Source organism: Alligator mississippiensis, chromosome 4 (genome assembly GCF_030867095.1).
Source record: "Alligator mississippiensis isolate rAllMis1 chromosome 4, rAllMis1, whole genome shotgun sequence".
NCBI lineage: Eukaryota > Metazoa > Chordata > Crocodylia > Alligatoridae > Alligator > Alligator mississippiensis.
Window position 1 is genome coordinate 176,580,211 of NC_081827.1, and position 18,987 is coordinate 176,599,197.

At 43.5% G+C, this 18,987-nt stretch overlaps 1 protein-coding gene across 23 annotated transcripts in view; it reads left to right on the forward strand.

The window, feature by feature from the left end:
• MAP2 (microtubule associated protein 2) overlaps positions 1 to 18,987 on the forward strand; it is a 388,240-nt gene that overhangs the window by 267,053 nt on the left and 102,200 nt on the right. For 21 of the 23 annotated variants that reach the window (XM_019492133.2, XM_059727117.1, XM_059727119.1 and 18 more), the window contains one exon: positions 13,688 to 13,973. In XM_019492133.2, coding sequence (XP_019347678.1) covers positions 13,712 to 13,973 — 262 coding nt within the window. In that variant the 5' untranslated portion in view covers positions 13,688 to 13,711. Of the gene's footprint in view, positions 1 to 2,411; positions 2,573 to 2,659; positions 2,763 to 13,687; positions 13,974 to 18,987 lie in introns of those variants that run through there. The other 2 variants (XM_059727110.1, XM_059727115.1) reach the window with 2 other exon arrangements.

The following is an 18,987-nucleotide window of genomic DNA, read 5'->3' on the forward strand; positions in this document are numbered from 1 at the left end:
TGAGTATACAAGGCACATACATCTAGGTGGGTGCCTATCTGGAACCTTTCTTTTGAACTATAGACTCTAATTTAAAGCTACAAACCAACACAAATGAATGTAAGAAATAATATGACCTATTTTGTATAGGTTCTATTAGTCTTTTTAGAAACAATAATACTTGTGTGTTAGGCTTTGTTATTTTATTTTGATAATTACTAGATAGTTACAATTTGTATAAATGTCTGTGTTTCAGATACCCAGTGCTCTCAATACTTTTTACAGGGAAAAAATAAGTAAATGAGCCATAAATAAGTGGGCCAGGTTCACATTTATATTCAAGGGCCCTCCTAGTCCTGTGGCAGTGTAAATGGGCTTTATTGTAAATGAGAGTCAGGAAAATGTATCCCTTATTTATTGAAGGGAATCAAAGCCTAGATTCTGTTGTAAAAAATAGTGTGATACCAGAATGAGGCCCTTAGTAATTATAGTTGAGGAACCTTGTATATTGGCAAAAATATTTCAGACATGGTTTGTATTTTATAACTTAATTTTTTTAACAGAAGAGAACAGAGTTTCTAGGGTTGCCAACCCTCCAGCATTGCTCTGGAGTCTCCAGGAATTAGATATAAATCTTCAGGAAAGTGAACTGACATTCACTTTTCAAACCTGAAAGGCATCCAGACCCCTGCAGTGGCCCATACCAGGAGGCAGGGAGGAGGGTGGGGGGTACTAGAGCACACACCCCCAGCCTTCTGGCCACTGCAGTGAGCCAGGAGATGGGTGATTCCCCCAGCCATGCCCTCTCTTCAGTCTCCAGCCAGCTGAGGAAGGTGTGTTGGGGGAACCCCCCCACTAGGCCCCCAGCCAGGGTCTCCCCAGTGCCTAGGAAGGGGCGGGGGGAGCCTCCAGCCAGGCATTTCATCCTACCCCTGTCCCTGGATCTGGCCCCCCTAGCCACACCCCCTCCTCAGTCTGGCTGGAAGAGGGTGAGGGGGAACCCCCCAACCTTGCATTGAACCCCCCCACCTCTCCCTGGTATGGACATAAGGAGGGATGGGGGAAGCCCCCGGCAAGGCGTTTCTCCCCCTCTTCTCCACCACACCCAGAGCTGGAGCCAGGCCAGTCACCTGCCGTACCCCCTCCTTGGCCAGCTGGCTGACTGAGGTGGGGGCAGGGGGAATGCCCCCACCCTGCCCAGCTCTGTACCTCCACCCAGCCTGTGCCCAGCATGATGGGAAGCCCTCAGTGGGAGATTTACTTCCCCAACCCCATCTGGGAGCCAAACTGATTCCCCCAGCCAAGGAGGGGCCAGGGCTGGGGAATTCACCCAGCCACCCCCAGGGGATGGCAAAGTCCCCAACCGTGAGTTAAGTTGAACTGGGAGGAAATCTGGGACAGAAGTTCCATAAACTGGTTTAACCTAAATCGGTTAAGTCTAATACTACATCCATCCAGGTTCATTTTAAATCAGTTTCAGACATTTTGAAAATGGAGTAAGTGTACTAAAATGTTCTGTTCTGTTACAGGCTTAAACCAGTTCCTGATCACTTAAACTGGTTTGTGTAACTTCTGTCCCTAGCCTAGGAGACTGCTGAGAGTCATTTGGGAGATAAATGATAGGACATTCATTAAAATAAATATTAAATGTTGAATCCAATTTATACAGTAGTCTAGTGGGTTTTTAAAATGTAATAGTAATGTGCATATGCCTTCCTGACATACAATTTATGCACTGCAATCCATAAATGATATATGCAAACACGCGGACATGTTCTCATTGTGTGTCGTGGGCATGTTGGCATTCCAGAAACCTCCCAGAATAGATTCAAACAGAGTTGGCAACCCGAACTTCCCCCTAGGTTTTAATTTTTCATTCACTAGTTTCCATCTTGTGTGCTTGACTGTACATGACATTGATACAGTATGGGCCTGATCCACTGTCCAGTGAAAATCTTTCCATTGCCTTCAGGGGACTTTGGATTAGGCCCTTCGTACTTGAGGGAAAATCAAAATGTCTAGTCTAAAATTATGGCTCTGATTGTTTGTAACTAAGCAAATCAAAAACAGTAGGTTATATGATGTAGAGCAAATCACTGTGCAGTGATTAAACGTTCTACCTCATTAGGACCCAAACCCAAAACCCATTAAAGGGAACTTTTTTTAAAGCTTGTGGTTCCATCAAATATTTTTTCAGTTTGTAAAATGGGACAGTCTAATTTGAAATCTTACTTTCATTCATTTATTGGCAAAACTCTGACTCTCAGCCAGGAAAATACAGCTAGCCCCACACCCAAAGCCCATGGCTATACAGACTACATAGACCAGAAACAACTGTGACACACCCCCTTCTCCACCTCTTTTCTTGCACCTTTCTCCAGACCAATAGAGGGAAACTCAAGGAGGGCTTTAAACGTTTTTGTGCTCATAGAGGACAACTCTGAAAGAAGGAGAAGAAAATCACTGGATCATGAGCGACTATTTGTCTGGCTCCCTAATTACTCACTGCAGTGCCAGCTTCATAAGTCTGATTGACTGCCTAGCAGACTTGATCAGTTCCTCATTTTCAGCTCTGGCAAGGATACAGATTGCGGTAAATGTCCTCGGTTTTAACATAGTGAGATTCTTTTCTTCATCCTACAATTCAGGCATCTCTGGTATTTTCCATTGATTTTTATAGTTGAAAGAACAGTGAAAAACATGTTTTGAAGAATATTCTACAGGAAATGCACAGCAATCATTTACCTGTATGGCGGGGAAAGCCCTCAAAAAAGAATGTAAATGTGAGTAATATAAACTCTGTTTACTTTGTTTTACAGATAGTCTTGCTGGTACTTTAAAGAAACAGGGATTTAACTGTTAAGTAGTAATCTGCATAGCGGGTAAGGAGAAAGTATAGAATCATAGGGAAGTAGACTATAAATTACTGTGAAAATCAATTTGTTCTGTATAGGGTCTGTGATGAGGTGTATCTTAGATTGTATAACACTGGCTTATTGTATCCCTAGTTATTCAGGATCAGCCAGCAATTTTGTTCATGATTTTGCTTCTTCTAGAGCATGAATTAAAATACTAAATAAGGTGGGATTTAGCATAATACTTGTCTTATGACATTAGACATTTCCCCCAGTTTGATGTATCATGTTTCAAGTATGATCATTTTTAATTAAACAAATAGTCAGCACTCATATGTAAAACAATATTAAGAATAAAATTTGAGAAACTGAGAACTTACATGTTACACGGAAATACAAGGGAAAAATCTAGCCTCATTGATTTCAATGTCAAATCTGCCATTAATTTCAATGGGACCTGGCCAAGATACCACATATACAATCTAACTTCTAGCACATTCTTTTCATACATTCAGTTTTATAATTCTTTAAAAAAAAGTAATTCAGTTTGTCTAGAAGGGTATAATTTTTAAATAGCTTATTGCTCAAGCTCCAGTCACTTTCTTGATGTTTGGAACATCTTTTTTAATAAGTGCTCCATTATTTTATTACTTATAGAAATGAAACCTGAACTTCTTAAAACTGCCTTTAAGAAGCCAATTGGGAATTCTGAATTGATATCTAAATCTCCTGTTTTCTATATGCTAACTTTTATTACATCTGCTTTTCTTCTCACTTCTGTTTGACTTCTTGGAACTAATTGTCAGTGCTTCAGTGAGGTCATTAGCTGTATTTTTTAAATAAGGCAGATTTTGAAAAAGAGCATAGTATTCCACTATTCTGGAGACAGCCTTTATTCCATTCCTTCCCCCTCCTTGATTATCTATGGATCTGCTTTTCTTTAATATATTTTTTCTTTGAAATATTTGTAAAAAGTTCATTCTGTTCCAGAATAACCCTTTGGCTAGCATTGCATCACCTGGGGGTTTTCTGCCTTCTATCCTTTTCTCAGTTTTCTTAAAGGGACTTTGTAGGTTGCCTGTCCCTGCTGTCCCTTCCTTTAGGATCTTCGTGTTTTCTCTTATGCTTCTGAATTTTAATCATTCTTCTCTGCATCTGCCTCACTGGCTTTCTTAATTAAGTAAAATTTGCTTTCTTGAAATCTAATATCCTTGTCCAACTGATGAATAGCTTCACAGAACACAAGAGTAAAAGATTGGGGTGGGCTTGGCAAAAGCAGGCAGCATTGGTATAACTTTCACCCTTTGAAGTCAATGGGCTGTTTTTTCACTGACTTCAAAGGGATCAGCATTAGGCCATTTACAAAAGCTGTCTCCCCAGAAGATTGCTGTGCTGGGAATGCGCTCACAGAACACCCTTGTGTAGGACAGTTAGTGGAAACATTTAGCTCAGTGTTACAGCTGGCTTTGCAAACTGCTTTTGTTACATTTGATTGTAGGGGATTCATCATGGGTGGGTTAGGAACATTTTGGTTGGATACAACTTGAACATGAAGCTCATGTTAAAAGGCAAGCCAGCTTCAAGCTATGGACTTTTGGTGAGCTTGGCTCTGTATTGTCTAATTTATTTAAATTTCTTCTGTTGCAATATGGATCTCAAAAAGCTGAAGAGAGTACAGATCACATACTGCTGTAGTTTCTGTTAAAAGATAAAAGGTTCTACTTTAGTGCACAGCTTGAAGGTGCATATAAAAGTTTGCCACACCCAGTTTATGATCATATGGCTTGCTTTAAGCTGCATGATTGTAGACTGGGAATGACACATGCAGGCATGCACCCACTGGTGGCAGGAACTGCACCAGAACCCTGCTGTAAGTAGCTTGTGGGGGAGGTCTTCAGGGGGTTGATGGGTCCACAGACCGGGTTGTCCACAGACCGGGTTGTCCATCTGCAGGTGGGCAGGTTGGATAGATAAAAATAGCCCAGCCAGGGTGAGGGTGCAAGAAGAGTGTAGCCCCAAGGCTCTGGTGAGTGGCTGAGCTTTTCCAGTGCCGGAGCCTCACGCCAGACATGTACAGACATTCTCTGGATTGAGTTAATCCATTCCCGATCTAAGTTGGCCTACTCAGGTGAACTAAGATCAAGCTTGCCATTTTTGGCTTGATTTAAACCCCACAAACATCTGCACAGATCAGCATTTAGATCCACATAACCCTAGGTAGTTTTATCTAAATGTAATGCCTGGTCATACCCTGTGCAACAGAAGCGTGTCTTTAGGACTGCTACTATAGATAAGCGTGCTTAATACTAAGATTTGTTACCGCCCAGTAGCCTTTTGATTACCTGTGTCTGTTGTAGTCTCAGGCCTTCTCTTTACAGAAATCTCATTATTCAGAACAACTACAAAAAAGATTAATGCAGTTCTGGACTCCATTAACAGAAGGATTATTGTAAGACATGAGAGGTAATAGTGCAACTCTGTTCAGCACTAGTTAGGCCTCAACCAAAGGCACTAGTTAGTACATTTCTGGGCTCTGTATTTTAAAAATGTCATGGAGAAGTTAGAGAGGTGGGTGGCCAAAATGATAAAGGGCTTAGAAGGCAAGCCATGCAAGGAGCAATTGAGAAAAATAAGCATGTTCAGCTTGCAGAAAAGGTTATTAAGATAGGACATGACAGCAATATTCAAATATCTGAAAAGCTGTCATAAAAAAGAGGGAAAAGACCTTTCCTCCTGTTCTGTAGAGAATAGAATCTGTAACAATGGCTTGAAATTGCAGCAAATAAGTTTAAACAGGATATTAGGGCTGTGCGAAATGGCTCTGTTTCGATTCGGTTTCAGATTTGGTCATTTCAGAGGACAGTGATTCTTTTCGGTGTTCTGGATCACTATCCTGTTTCATTTCAGCCGAATCTGTTTAGGAGATTCAACTTCACCAAATCTCCTCCAAATCTGTTTCGAATGGGCTGCAAGCTTCGCACAGCCCTACTGCCCAGCCAGACGGGGCTTGGAGCCAGGGGCTGCAGGACCCCAGCAGGGGGCAGGACGGGGCTGTAGGTGGCTCACCTGGGGAAGGGTTGGGCCACTGCCCTTGGTGCGGGCGAGGAGACCCCTGCGCAGATCTCTGATCCCTGTCACACTGGGTCGCGGGGCAGGGAAGCAGGGCAGAGCGGTGAGCAAACCTGCTGGTCCCTGCTGCGTGACCTGGTTCCTCAGGGACCAGAGATCCACACCTGGGGTCTCCTCACCACTGCTGCCCACCCCATGCAGCCCTGCATCACTGGGGCAGTGTGGGGCAGGCAGTGGTGGTGAGGAGGCCCCTGGTGCAGATCTCTGCTCCCTGCGGAGCCAGGTCGTGTGGCAAGGCAGTTCTGGTCCCTGCCATGCGACCTGGCTCCACGGAGAGCAGAGATCCACACCAGGGTCTGCTCGACACCACTGCCTACACCACACAGCGGCGGTGAGGAGCCCCCTGGTGTGTATCTCTGCTCCCTGCAGAGCCAGGTCATGTAACAGGGCAGCAGCGCACAGCTGTTTCCCTACAAGCCTGGCTCCAAAACTCCAAAATTTTCCTAAACATTTCAGATGCCTCATTTCATTTTGGAGATGTTTTGCAACCTTCTGTTTTGATTTGGGTTCATTGTTTTGGGTGCCAAAACAGCCCAGAACACCTCTGAAATGAAACAGCTGCTACTGGATAACAGGAAAAACTTCTTCACTGTTAGAACTGACTGCCCTAGAAGCCTAGGGACATTTTAAAATCTCCTTCCTTGGGGTTTTTCAAGAAGAGGTTGGATAAGTATTGGTCAGGGTGGTTTAGGAGTAGAAATACCTGGAGTGGGCTGTAAGATGCAATAAGTGGAAGCCAGGGAGCCCCCCCTCCAACCCCCCCCCCCCCCACACACACACACGTGTTGCTTGGAGATGATGAAAACTGCTCTGCAGTCCAGAGCAGGTGGAAATTGGAAAAGATTGTGCTTAGCAGCATGAGAATGAAGTAGAGCTCCATAACTGGCTTGGTTATAAAACAAAATTAAAGAGCTGGAACAAGTTTATGGAGGGGGTAAGATGACCCAAAGGAGAGTTATGGCTCTCCAAATAGAGTGTGTGATGTATGGAATTTTGTTTGCAGTCCCTGCGGTGCAGAGTGGAGGGCGTTTGGTTTTTCAATGCTTCTGGGCTTTGCTGTTTGCCACATGAAGGTGGGGAAAAAATTTTCCACTCCTGTTGTTGCAGGTGACCAAGGGTGGGGGTGGGAGGGGGTTCTTCTCATTTTCCTCAGAAGCATTGGGTGTTAGCTGCAGGCAAGGCTGGAGATTTTGATGGGGATGTGCTGATGCTCCAGCTAGGATTTAACCTCAAGGAGTCCTTCTCTCAGGGTCAGACCAATTGCCACTGTTAGGATCAGGAAGGAATTTTACCCTACTCTCAAATTGGCAAGGAGGTGGGGGTGTTGCCTTCCTTTTCAGGGAACATGGTCTTCTTCCTTGGATCTCTCAAATGTATTTAATAATTACCTCCTGTCTTTGCAGTGGTAGGACATTGACAGTGTTCTTACTCCCCTTCTTTACCCATGGTAAGTTAGGGTGTTCTTGGTGGTTTGGGGCATTTTCCCTAGTAGTTGTGTAAAAAGGTTGTTTGTGCAGTTTTAAGAATAGGTCAGACAAACACTTGTATAGGATGGTTTAGATAAGTTTGATCCTGCCTTGAGCAGAGAGTTGGACTAGGGCTAAGTACAGACATTCAGGAAGTTAAATCAGGTTCAAAGTAGCTGCCCAATTTAAACTTAGCTCGTCCTGGTGCCAACCTTACATTTATAGCCCTGGTCTCAGTGACCAACAATTAGTCTAAACCTGTACCTGTACAGAAATTCCATGCACACAAACTGGTCTAAAAATTGCAGAACCAGGTTTAAGATAAACCTGGATTACACTCATTCAGACCGGTGCATGGAACTTCTGTATGCTTTCCCTGCACGGCCCCAGGGCTGGGAAAACTTGTCACTAGCCCTAGCCCCAGGGCTGCTCTTTTCACCCCTCAATCCTGTACTGGGCTATTTTTTGCCTCTCCCCCAGCCCAGCTAGCCCTCTCAACCCCCATCCCACACGCTGCTGTGGGTGCAGCCACTCTTATCTGCATTTGCTGCTGCTGGAACTGAGCAAATAAGTCCTGATGCAGGGAGGGGCAGGAGAAATAGGTTTGCTGGGGATAGGTCAGGGGACTAAAAGTAGCCTCTGATCCCCCAAAGCTCCCCCATGGACCCTGCCAGACTCTCCCAGCCCCCCAACCCACCCACAGGTTGTACCTGCCCCCCTCACCCTACCTGCAGATCATGCTTGCCCCCTCACCCCCATCCCACCCATGTGTCACACCTGCCTCCCCCTACCCCACCTATGGGTCGCATCTGCCTCCCTAGCCCACCTGCAAGTCATGCCTGTCCCCCCCAGCCCTCATGGAAAAAAATGAGACCCTCCTTGGCTCTAGAGATTTCCTTACTTTATCTTTCCTAAGGCCAGAGTTGAAGCACGCAGGTTTAAAGCATGGGCTAGCATGGCCTACACCCCACAGATTCTGTCTATCCCGGCTCATTTATTTGTACTACAGCAGTGCCTTGAGACCTGAATGGAGAAAGAGAACCCAGTGTGCTTGGTGCTATGCATGTACATAGTAAGAGATAGTCCCTGTTCCAAGGATCTTTCATCTTAATTAGATGAAAGACAAAGGAAATAAAATTACCCTCATTTTATAAATGAGGCACAGAAAGATTAAGTGACTTGCACAAGGTTACAAAGGAAATTTGATGGCACTGCCAACTGAATCCAGGTCTTCTAAGTTTTAGCTTGGTGCCAGAAATGCACAAGCATCTGTTTCATTCACAGTCAGCTACTCTATGTATAAACAAAGGACCTCAGTATCTAATTGTGCACTACCAGACCCTTTCGCCACTGCTAAATTCACTAAAGAGAGTGGTGACAGAGTGGGAAAGAACATACCCTTAAGGCTGCTGCTGAGTATTTCTTCATAATTAGATATCACTAGAATCAGAAAGGAATGAGGGATGAGAAATGTCACAATTCATTTTAGCCATGGAGACATGACATTTCAAGAGGCTGTAGTGTCTGTTTTTGTTATTTCAAGGGCCTTCATAAAAGCTTTGACAGGGAACCAAAAACTACAATGGAAAGGGCAAAGTGACTTTTTAAAATTCTTTGAAACGGTGTACATTAAGTGTATAAGAAAAAATCATAATGATTCTCTTTTCTTTTCAGTTTTGTATTTAACACTGTTAAGACCCTGCTTCCATACTTACCGACTTTGCATTTTCCTATGCTGTTATTTAACTTAATTATTTGTGTGATGAAGTTGGATTAAATTAAATGGCTAAAAATAAGCAATGCTTAAAAGTGCACCTGGCATGATGGGATTTATCATGTATTCTAAGTGCCTTGATTTGTACAACATTATGCATTATGGCTAGTAGTCATCACTGCTGTGAACACAAAGATATATTGTGACTCACTCTCAGTGTTTCTACTAGCATTATAAACTGCGAGAGCACTTGATGAATAACAGAGAGTCAAGAATGAATTCACCCATATTTCAGTCTGTAACCATCTATTATGTACACTGAGCCAAATTCTGACCCCAGATACATACAACTACCATTGAAGCCCTCCCACTGTATTTATTTTTAAAGATAAAAGCACTTCTGTTACTTTCACAGAGGACTTTCTGTAGCATGGCCCATTATAAGAATGTGAACACTCTTCCAAAATAGTTTGAAGAGAAGGAAGGAGTGTTCAACTTGAATGAGGAACAGCCACTTCAGGATTATTACATTAGGACAAGAACCATCACTTTTATCAACATGATTTTCAAAAATGCTTTCACTCTGCTTTGCACTTACATAATCCTTCTCAACATGAAGATCCTTGGCTACTCTGTACTCATTTCTGTAGAGAATAACTGCTGGAGTTAGAATGTGATATGTGTACAAGATCCTCTAAAGTCAGTGGTAAGGCCCTTATGGACTACAGTGGGCCTTTGGATCAGGCTCAAAATGCCTAGGATGGACAGTTTGATTCAATAGATAGAAGCTTTTAATAGAGTTTGCTCAACATAAAAAAGAAACAGACTTGAGTGCCTCCTCCTTTTTTCACAGAGCAACCTAATTTCTGCCCTTAAATTACAGTTTCAGTGAACTCCATTGATTTTTGTTGAGTGTTAACATGTTTTCCCAGAGGGAAGAATTTGGCCTGTGACCTCATGCTTTTGGAAAGAACTTTTATTATAAAATGTTTATGAATAGATGACTGTACTGTAGCTTCCTGTCTCTTATTGTATCAACCAAAACCTCTTTCATAAGGATTACAGTAGAACATAAGGGGAGAGGAGAAACCAAAGAGCAGGGCCTAGTTAAAGCAAAAGTTAATATTTCTATAGTTGACTGAGATACAGAAGTTCTTTTAATCTCAAGACACCTTGTCATTCTTTTAAACCTGCCATTTTCAATACAGAGTAGAAATGTTCTGCTCAAAACTAGAGCCACCTACAACAGTCTTTACTCAATCAAACTTCCCCATGGAAGCATGCTCGTTAGTACCTAGTACATACAGTGCTGTTTCCATAAATACCAAGGTTTCAGAAAGAAGGTAATAGGGGAGTATATATGTTAGTTCCTTTTATAAGGGATTAAATAGAGTGACTAGCTGCTGTGAAAGACTACTGATATTTACATTTCAACAAAACTTTGCCCTAAAAGAAAAAAGTAAGTAGCTTAAAAAGCTATTGACACTAAACTACAACATATGATTAGAGTGGGTCAGAATTATTTTCATTAATAAATGATAGACAGATTTGGCTGTTTGCTGTGGGTGCGTCTACATGAGATGCTTTACTGCATGTTAGACTAATCTGCTCAGTAAAGCATCACAGTCTACATGTGCACAGCAGTTACTGTGCAGTGGATTAGTCTAATGTGCCATTTTCTAGTACTTGTGCATAATTACTAGAAATCAGCACATTAAACTAACACGCCAAAGTACATGTGTAGATGCTCCTGGTCAGCCTAGGCAGCAGGGGCCCACAGGGGGGCAGGGAGAGCTGTCCCAGCTTGGGGGGATGCTGCCTCCCAGCCATGTGGAGATTGAGGCAGCTGCCTGGCAGTTGGGACAGCTTTCCCTGCCCCATGGAAATCAGGACAGGTCCCAATCTGCGTGGGACTGGCAGGCAGCTGCCCACCTAGCCATGACAACAGCTCCCCCAGCCTCCTGGGCTTTGGGGCCCACTCCAATTTCCCCGTGACTAGGGAGCTGCCCGCCAAGCAAGGACAGCTTCCCCTCCCACCCTACCCCACACAGATTGGGGTTGCCCCCCAAGCTGGGAAACTAGGGGTTGGCACCATGGACTGGGCTGCTCCTGTTGGGTGTAATTTGCTTCTGATGTGGGTGCACATGTGGACTTGTACCTAGGAGCACTTTAATCAGCCTGAATTTTCTGTGGAGAAAATTCAGATGCATTAATTGCACATGTAGACGTGCCCTGTGTGTACAAATCAACTGATTCTGATTCTCATGACTACATTGGTTTTTCCTGACTATACTGGTGACCAATTTGTGGTTGTTTATGAACTGTTCTCTTAGACTTTTCAGCCTTTGTTATTCATGATATGTAACCAGCTATCTATAGGTTTGCTTTGCTGCAGTAAAAACTGTTCTATTTTACATCAAAATATAGTAGAAATAAGGCACAGTTTAACCTTGATGTAGCTATTCTAAAGTAAGCCTGTACCTCCTTGCTCACTATAGGTTAACTGTACTGCCTTATCTAGTTAGGGCTAGATACAGACATTACACATAAACTGGTTTAAGTGATCAGAAACTGGTTTAAAACTGTAACAGAATAGATGTTCAGTGCACATAAACCAGGTTGAAAATAGCTGAAACTGGTTTGAGATAAGCCTGGTTGAATGTAGTATCAAACTTAACTGATTTGGCTCAAGCTGGTTTATGCAATGTCTGTCCCCAGACCCCTTCCTGGTTTAAGATAAACCAGACTCTCCCAGCATCCCGGCATGCTCTCTGGGTTGGGAGAGGCTCTGTGCTCCACAGCAGGACTGGCCTCTCCCCTCTGCTCCCTGGCCAGAGCTCCTGCAGAGACTACAGGCACAGCATGGTCTGCCTGGCTTCCCCCTGCCCTGCACCCCGCTCCCACTGCTTGCTGGACAAGAAGAGATCCCCTCCTCCCTCCCATCTCCCACAGGATGGATCCCAGCCCCAGGGACACTAGGCATATGGGGTATGCTAGCAAATGCCAAGAGGTGTCCCTGTGTGTGCGTGTCTCCAATTTCACTGGGACAGGCAGACAGAACAGTGACAGTTTAGGATTTTTTGGAGCTAATCAACACGTCAGCTGTTAAGCTGTTTAAGAAGAGTTTGAATAATGGAGAGAGGCTATTGTTTTGCTGATGAGGTGATAAACACTGTTATCAGCCCCTTCCCCTCCTCCCCAACCCCATGGCTTGCTTGCCTGTCAGTTTGCTGCAGACAGTATAGAGAAGCATGGAGGGAGATTGAAAAGCTCTGTATCAGCAACAGATGCATGCACTGCACCCCCCCCCCCCTTGCCTCAGAGTGCTAGCAGAGAGCTGAGGTCTGGCAACACTCCTGCCCCTTGAGCAGACAGCGGGGAAAAGCCTGGGACTATGCAGGCCAACCTCCAGAGGTCCTGCCAGGGCCTGGGCACACTGCCACAGCTCAGCACTGTGCAAGAGAAGGAAGGGTTGCTGTAGCGCCCCCCCAGCTTCTAGCCTGAGCCACTGCAGGCATGTGCCTGAATTTCCTCAGTCCAGAGAGAATGTCTGTCCAGTTACAAACTGGTTCACCCTAGCCAGGTTAGACCAACCTGCAAAGATTGAATCAATTCAGGCTCAGGCTTTTTGAATGTCTGTCCCTAGCCCAGGAGTTTACACTGAGATAGCCACCTCTCAGTGTGAAACCACACCATTTAGTGCAGTGACAAAAAAGCTTATCACCATTCCACCGTGTCTGCTTCCTGATTGGAGGACTGAAAGATTCTGAACAGGAGAATACCAGATGAAGGATATGAACTTACTTTTATTCAAATATGTAACTACCTTTATTCAAAAGAGAATGCAAGTGCTTGTATGAAAAACAACTCTTCCCTAAATATTTGGTTATACAAAAAGAAATTTGTGTAACTGTTTGCAAACTGCCATAGAAAGGGACATGAACATCTATAGGAACATTCTGCCATGTATAGCAGGCGGTAGTCAAATCCTCGGGAAAGCAATTGACTTTTTTTGTTCAGTTTGTACACTGCCTAATACAACAGGGTCCTGGTGGGTGACAAAGTCTCCTTGGTGTTACTGCAGTACCAACAGTAACTAACAATAACAGGAATTATTTAAGAAAATTATCACATTCTTCTTCTCTGTCAACACCATAAGGTATTGTTGCTGTCCTGAAGAATGATTCACTTACAGTTATTTGTCTCCATGCTTAATTGTAATGACTAAATTAAAAAGAAAAACTGATCAACACATTAATTCCCATTAAGAGCTTAGTGCCAGAAGCTCTAAGCCTGGTCCATTGGGGTCAAGTTCTGGACCATAGAGTTTTGTAATTATTTTTGTTAGTTTGTTTTACAGAAGCTTTGATGTTTTCAGAAGCACAAGCATAGCAAACGTTTGCTTCTAAATCTCTTGCCTCTTTACCATTTGAGTTTTCTTGAAGATGCTGTTGGGAATGTATATGTGTTACATTAGTGTTGCAGACTGAGCCAGGGAAATCACATCTTGAGCACTGCTGATATCTCCTATTACTGCATTACAGGACAGGTGGTAAAGGAGAGGAAATATGGCAGATGATAGGAAGGAGGAAGCCAAGGCACCACACTGGACCTCAAGTCAACTAGCAGAGGCTTCTTCACACCCACATTCTCCAGAAATTAAGGAGCAAGCTGGTGCAGGTGCCGGACTGGTCAGAAGTGCCAATGGATTTCCATACAGGGAGGATGAGGAAGCAAGCTATGGCGAACGTGAGCAACCAGGCACATATTCTAGAACCAAAGAGAACGGGATCAATGGAGAACTATCCACACGAGACAGAGAAACAGCAGGTAACAAAACCAGACTCCTGCCCATCCTCCCCTTCTTTTCTCATATCTAGCTTTGAATGGGAGGCTAGAATTTTGGCTTTTGTTTGGGGCTTTTCTGATCTCTTTTATTGCACCAATAGTTGGAAAGAGAAATTGAACAAGCTTTCAGGCATAAAGCATCCTTCTTCAGCTGTAGGAAAGAGCTGAAGTGCTTATCTAAACTTGAATGCTTGTCCAACTACTCTTCCAATTATACAGTTAGTCCAGTAAAAGATACCACAAAAAACCAAAACTTCGCCTCCCATACCTTTTCTTGGACCATCATGGCTATAGCAACACTTCAGTCCTGTCACATCTTGCTCTGAAGTCAGTTTGGTCTGAAAGTGAACATAGTACATTTTCCCACCAGTGAGAGGGGAGACAAGGTGTTTGCTTTTATAAGGATAGGAAAAAACCTTGTGTTTTTCCTGGGACCACTTATGGCTGTGTTGGCCCCAGAACACAAAAGTCTCACATCACCCTTCCAGTCAGGGTTCAGCAAGTGACCGAATGTCCTGCCACTTTTCTGCCAGTTATTTGGTGATGCAGGACAACCATTTAGATGCGCTTTGTGATGTCCTGTGACAAACTGTTAGCACTTCCTATCCCGTGAAACCTTTTAGGGTTTATCCTAAGACAACAGGCATGGGCATCTGAACAGTCACACTTTGTCCTGAGATAACATGTTTTTCCTGGGATAAATGCGACATCTGTTTGTAGCCTAAATGCTTCTTTGACATCCTATTGATAGCTCCCATGCAAAAGAATAAGCTTTTAACATAAAGCCAAAGGATTTAGTGAAATAGCCCTAGCCATTCATGACAAAGACCATAATTTCACACATATTAGTGAAATGCTACCACAATCAAGCCTCTGAGCAGTAGTCAAAATATTAACTAATATATCATCTTGGGTCTGGTGTCCGACTGGTGGAATCCAAGCATAACCTTACTAAAGCCAGTAGAAAACCTTGTGTAGGAGAAATGAGTGTTTAATCTGTTATGGTATCATGGAACAAGCAAAGCAACATATGTTGCTGCATGCAGTGTCCCCATTTTCCTTTAGCTAAGACAAGTTCTGGAGACTTTACTCAAGGCCAGATTCTGGCATTGTCATACTGAGTAGTACGGTGTGGAAACCAATGGGACTTTTCATGGAGTAAAACCCTACTGAGCCTGAGTAGGAGTATTTAATCTGCAAGCATATCACCCTTTGCAATCATTGGGGGTTTTGTCTGTGAATAAATTATATAGGCAATTTCTAAAGACTTGAAGATTTGGCTGGATCTGAAAGAAAAAAAAAAATGCCCAGAAAGCATGTTGTAGAAAATGAAAGAATTATGCAAAGAGGCTTCCCCTTTTAGAAATAAGTATTTTTTTTCTTTGCAAAACTCCTACTTTAATACCCAAATGTACAGTGGAAAGGGAATCTATCTCTTTTACAGACACCAGTGTCATTGATGTATTCATCAATGCATGCTAAGAAGATAATCAGAGCACCATTTACTAACTGTTCAAGAGCACTTTATGAGATGCTAGCCATAATTTCTTAGCAGTTAGACAGTTTTGAATCTTCAGGCCCTACAGTAGTTTCATAAGGGATTGTGTTGGAATGATACGCTTTCTTAAAAATATGTAGATTTAGATTTTAAGAGATTATCCTTGTGGATAGCAACAATTTGAAGGCCTTAAGGTGAAATAAACCCGTGTGGCCATTAATGTAAACCTGTGATGATGCTTGTTTGTGTGGAAGATGACAGAAACTGTTTTTTTTCCCAATCACCAATTTTAGTCCATATACAAGCACCAAGTAGGCATGCAGAGTTCCTTTTAAAAAAAAATCATTCGATCACTTGCATTTTCACATCATCATATTGTTTATTATGTCTGATCCTAGCCACTGTAAGAAAAGGAGAATAGTGCAGTGGATAGGTGCTAGCCTAAAGCTTGAGCGTTCTGGTTTCAGTCCTTTGATCTGCCATTGATGATTTTTGTGATCTTTGTCAAGTCATTTTGGGCCTGATCCAAAAACATTTAGGCACCTAGGGCATGTCCAGATAAGCTCAGCCATGCAGTATGCAGTATGCAGCGCCACAAAGGCATCTGCAGCACCACATACTACATAGTCAACTGTTCTCTGCACTGCAAGGGTGCGCTGCCTGTGCATGCACTGCTCCTTTTCTTTTTTCCCCCATGGGTATTTTTTTGAGCCCTGGATATCCAGGGCTCAAAAAAAAAACTGTGGGGAAAAAAAACCTGAGTAGCAGACCCATGGGCAGCACATGTGGCTAAAAAGCAGAGCCAGGCTGCCCAAAGCCATGCTCTGCTGCCAGCAGGCTGTGTGTGGCAGGATTGCTGCAGCCCCAGGAGGCCCCCCAGAACCCCAGGTAAAGCTGCTGGAGCCAGCTCAGTGCTGACTCTAGCCTCCCCTACAGCCCTGGGGGTAACTTGCTGTGCACCAAAGCGCGCATGGCATGGATATTCCCTGGGGACAAGTAGAAAGGTGTGCTGCCGCTACTTGTCCCTGGTGAGCCAAAGGTCTGTGCTCGTCTGGACATGGTCTTAAAGTGCAATAGTGGCAGAATTTAGGCACTTAAGTCCAAGTCTAACTGCATAGGTTGATTTTTAGCTACCTAAGTTTTTGCCAGAAAATTTACTTGGTGCCTACAGTTTTGCTCTTGTTGCCAGAGCTCAGAGGTGCCATCATCTTGCTCAGCATCTTTGCACCTATTTTATAACAAAGCCTGTTTGGGATTCATGAACTAGGCCTCCCTGCTCCCAGAGTTCCCTGAGCGATCTGATATGATAAAGATTGCTAGCTGAAACAAAAACACTCCACCCTAACACTGAAACTAAGGGGAAAATAACTGTATTGTGGAAGCATGTATACTTGATCACTGAGGAGATTTAGTTCTGTTACAGTATGAATGTAAATGCTTCCTAATTGAATAATTTGTTTTACAAGTCGTAGACCTATTTGGTCCAGTCAAGTTCAGTGGTTCAGTGGCACTACATTCAGGAAGGAATCTGATGACCCCATTCCCTGGTCAGTTTTTAAACAGACAGTTGGGTACATGTCTCCACACAGGCGCAGCAGGGTGTCCCATGCTCGAAGGCCATTTAGTGACTCCTTTGTTTCTTTCTGGTTTTCTGCTTCTCAAGTCCCCCATCATTTGCCAGTCTAGCCTTTCCTCTCACCCCTGCTTATCTCAGATCCTGCCACTGTCTTCCCATTCCTCTATTCTGGGGTTCAGTCTCCTCATAAAGAGCCTCATTGCCATGAAGTCAAGTAACTTTATTTCTTATTTCTCTGTGTGACCTCTGTACTGCCTCATTCTGCTCAGTGTAATTATCTGCAGGGCAATGCAGAGAGACAGCAATCCCCAGTGGAGTCTGGGCCTCAGTCAGGCAGAAAAAATGACTTCAATTGCACATGCTGACTCTGCAGCATGAGGGTGATTCAGAGAGATTTGCTCCAGTTTCAATAGCACTTGCTATGCAGCTATGATCTGATCCAACTCTTTTGAACAACTGGTGTTCAACTTCTGGTCTGTGAGCCAAATCCAGTCCACAGACCAGTCTTATCTGGCCCATAGGGCTCCCACAGGCCCAGAAACTTGACAATGGGGGAACCCCAGAAGCCAGTTTGCCACTCTGGAAGCCATGGCAATTGAGGCTGCCACTAGTCCCCTGCTGCCAAATTTCTGGACCTCTGGAGAGCTCTGCAAGTTTGATGACAGCCCCACATGCCTGATTGTGCCAGCATGTGGGGTCACTCCACAACCAGATCTGGCACATGGGGCCAGGCCAGTATGTCAGATGACACCCTGAGGCTGACCTTATGCTTCGACCCCACGCTAGATCCGGTCTGCGGATCAGGCCCATATCACTCATTCATTCCACAGGGCCAGACAGTTGAGCACCATGGCTTTTGAAGATTGATAAGGAAACTTTTCATTAGCTTTAATGAGAATTAGACTGCACTCTGAGCCCTGAAGAAAGCCACACTACACTCTCTTCATGCTGTCTTATGGAAATGTAGTAACCTCTTCTAAAGCTGCAGCATTTTTGCAAGACTAATATATCTTGGGGCTGATTTGGCATTTTATGAGTATAGTAAGGCGTGCATGCCAAATTTCCCACACAGAAATTGCAAGCGACAGGTAACCAGTTTGCTTTGATATAGTCATATTTTTTTCTTCCTAGAAACACCATTAATGAGAAAGCCAACAGGCCTTTTGCCCTAATGTAAAACTTTGTGAACCCGTGATTTTGGCAGCTCCAACGTTACTGCAATGTAGCAGCACTTATTTTCTTTGTTTGGCTATTTGTACTGTGCCCCTACCCTATCCATTTAAAATCTGACCGTAGCTCAAGGAGCAGTCTCATAAGGTCTCATTTACAGCAAAAACCACTGTGTCCTCTGTTTTGGGTGTGCGTTTTCAGTTGCAATATATACAGAGAAAATGTAGGAGAACAGGTGAAATAGCTGAGGAGGAAAAGCAATGGCATCAAAAGATAAATCTGATTTTTGAGTTTATTTTCTTTTATTTATGATTTTTATAAAGCTGAAAGACTTCTTACTATATCATTTGATAGCTCCCATGGGGAAGAAGCCATTAATTAATCATTCCAGTCTCTCTCCTTTTGCTCAGGAAATTTTGGTGATAATTACTGTGTACATCATGCATCTCACTTGCTGATTTTGATACAAGCAAATATACATTGCATATCATTGTTTCTGCTTTGTATTTGTTAGGAGTAACATGAATGTCATTTTCTGGGACACCTTATCTGAATGTATCAGACATGATCAAATTACATTATGGAAGAGAGCATAGTTGGAGGCTTTTCAGCGCTGTATCTTTGAGGCATTCCTTCGGAAATATTATTTCACCATTCTCTTTAAAGCCTCCTGTATAGCTTCCCCTGGGTGGTTTGTTTGGAGGGGATTGGGAATGGGGCCAGGGAAATTTCCACCCCCTCTTAATATTCCA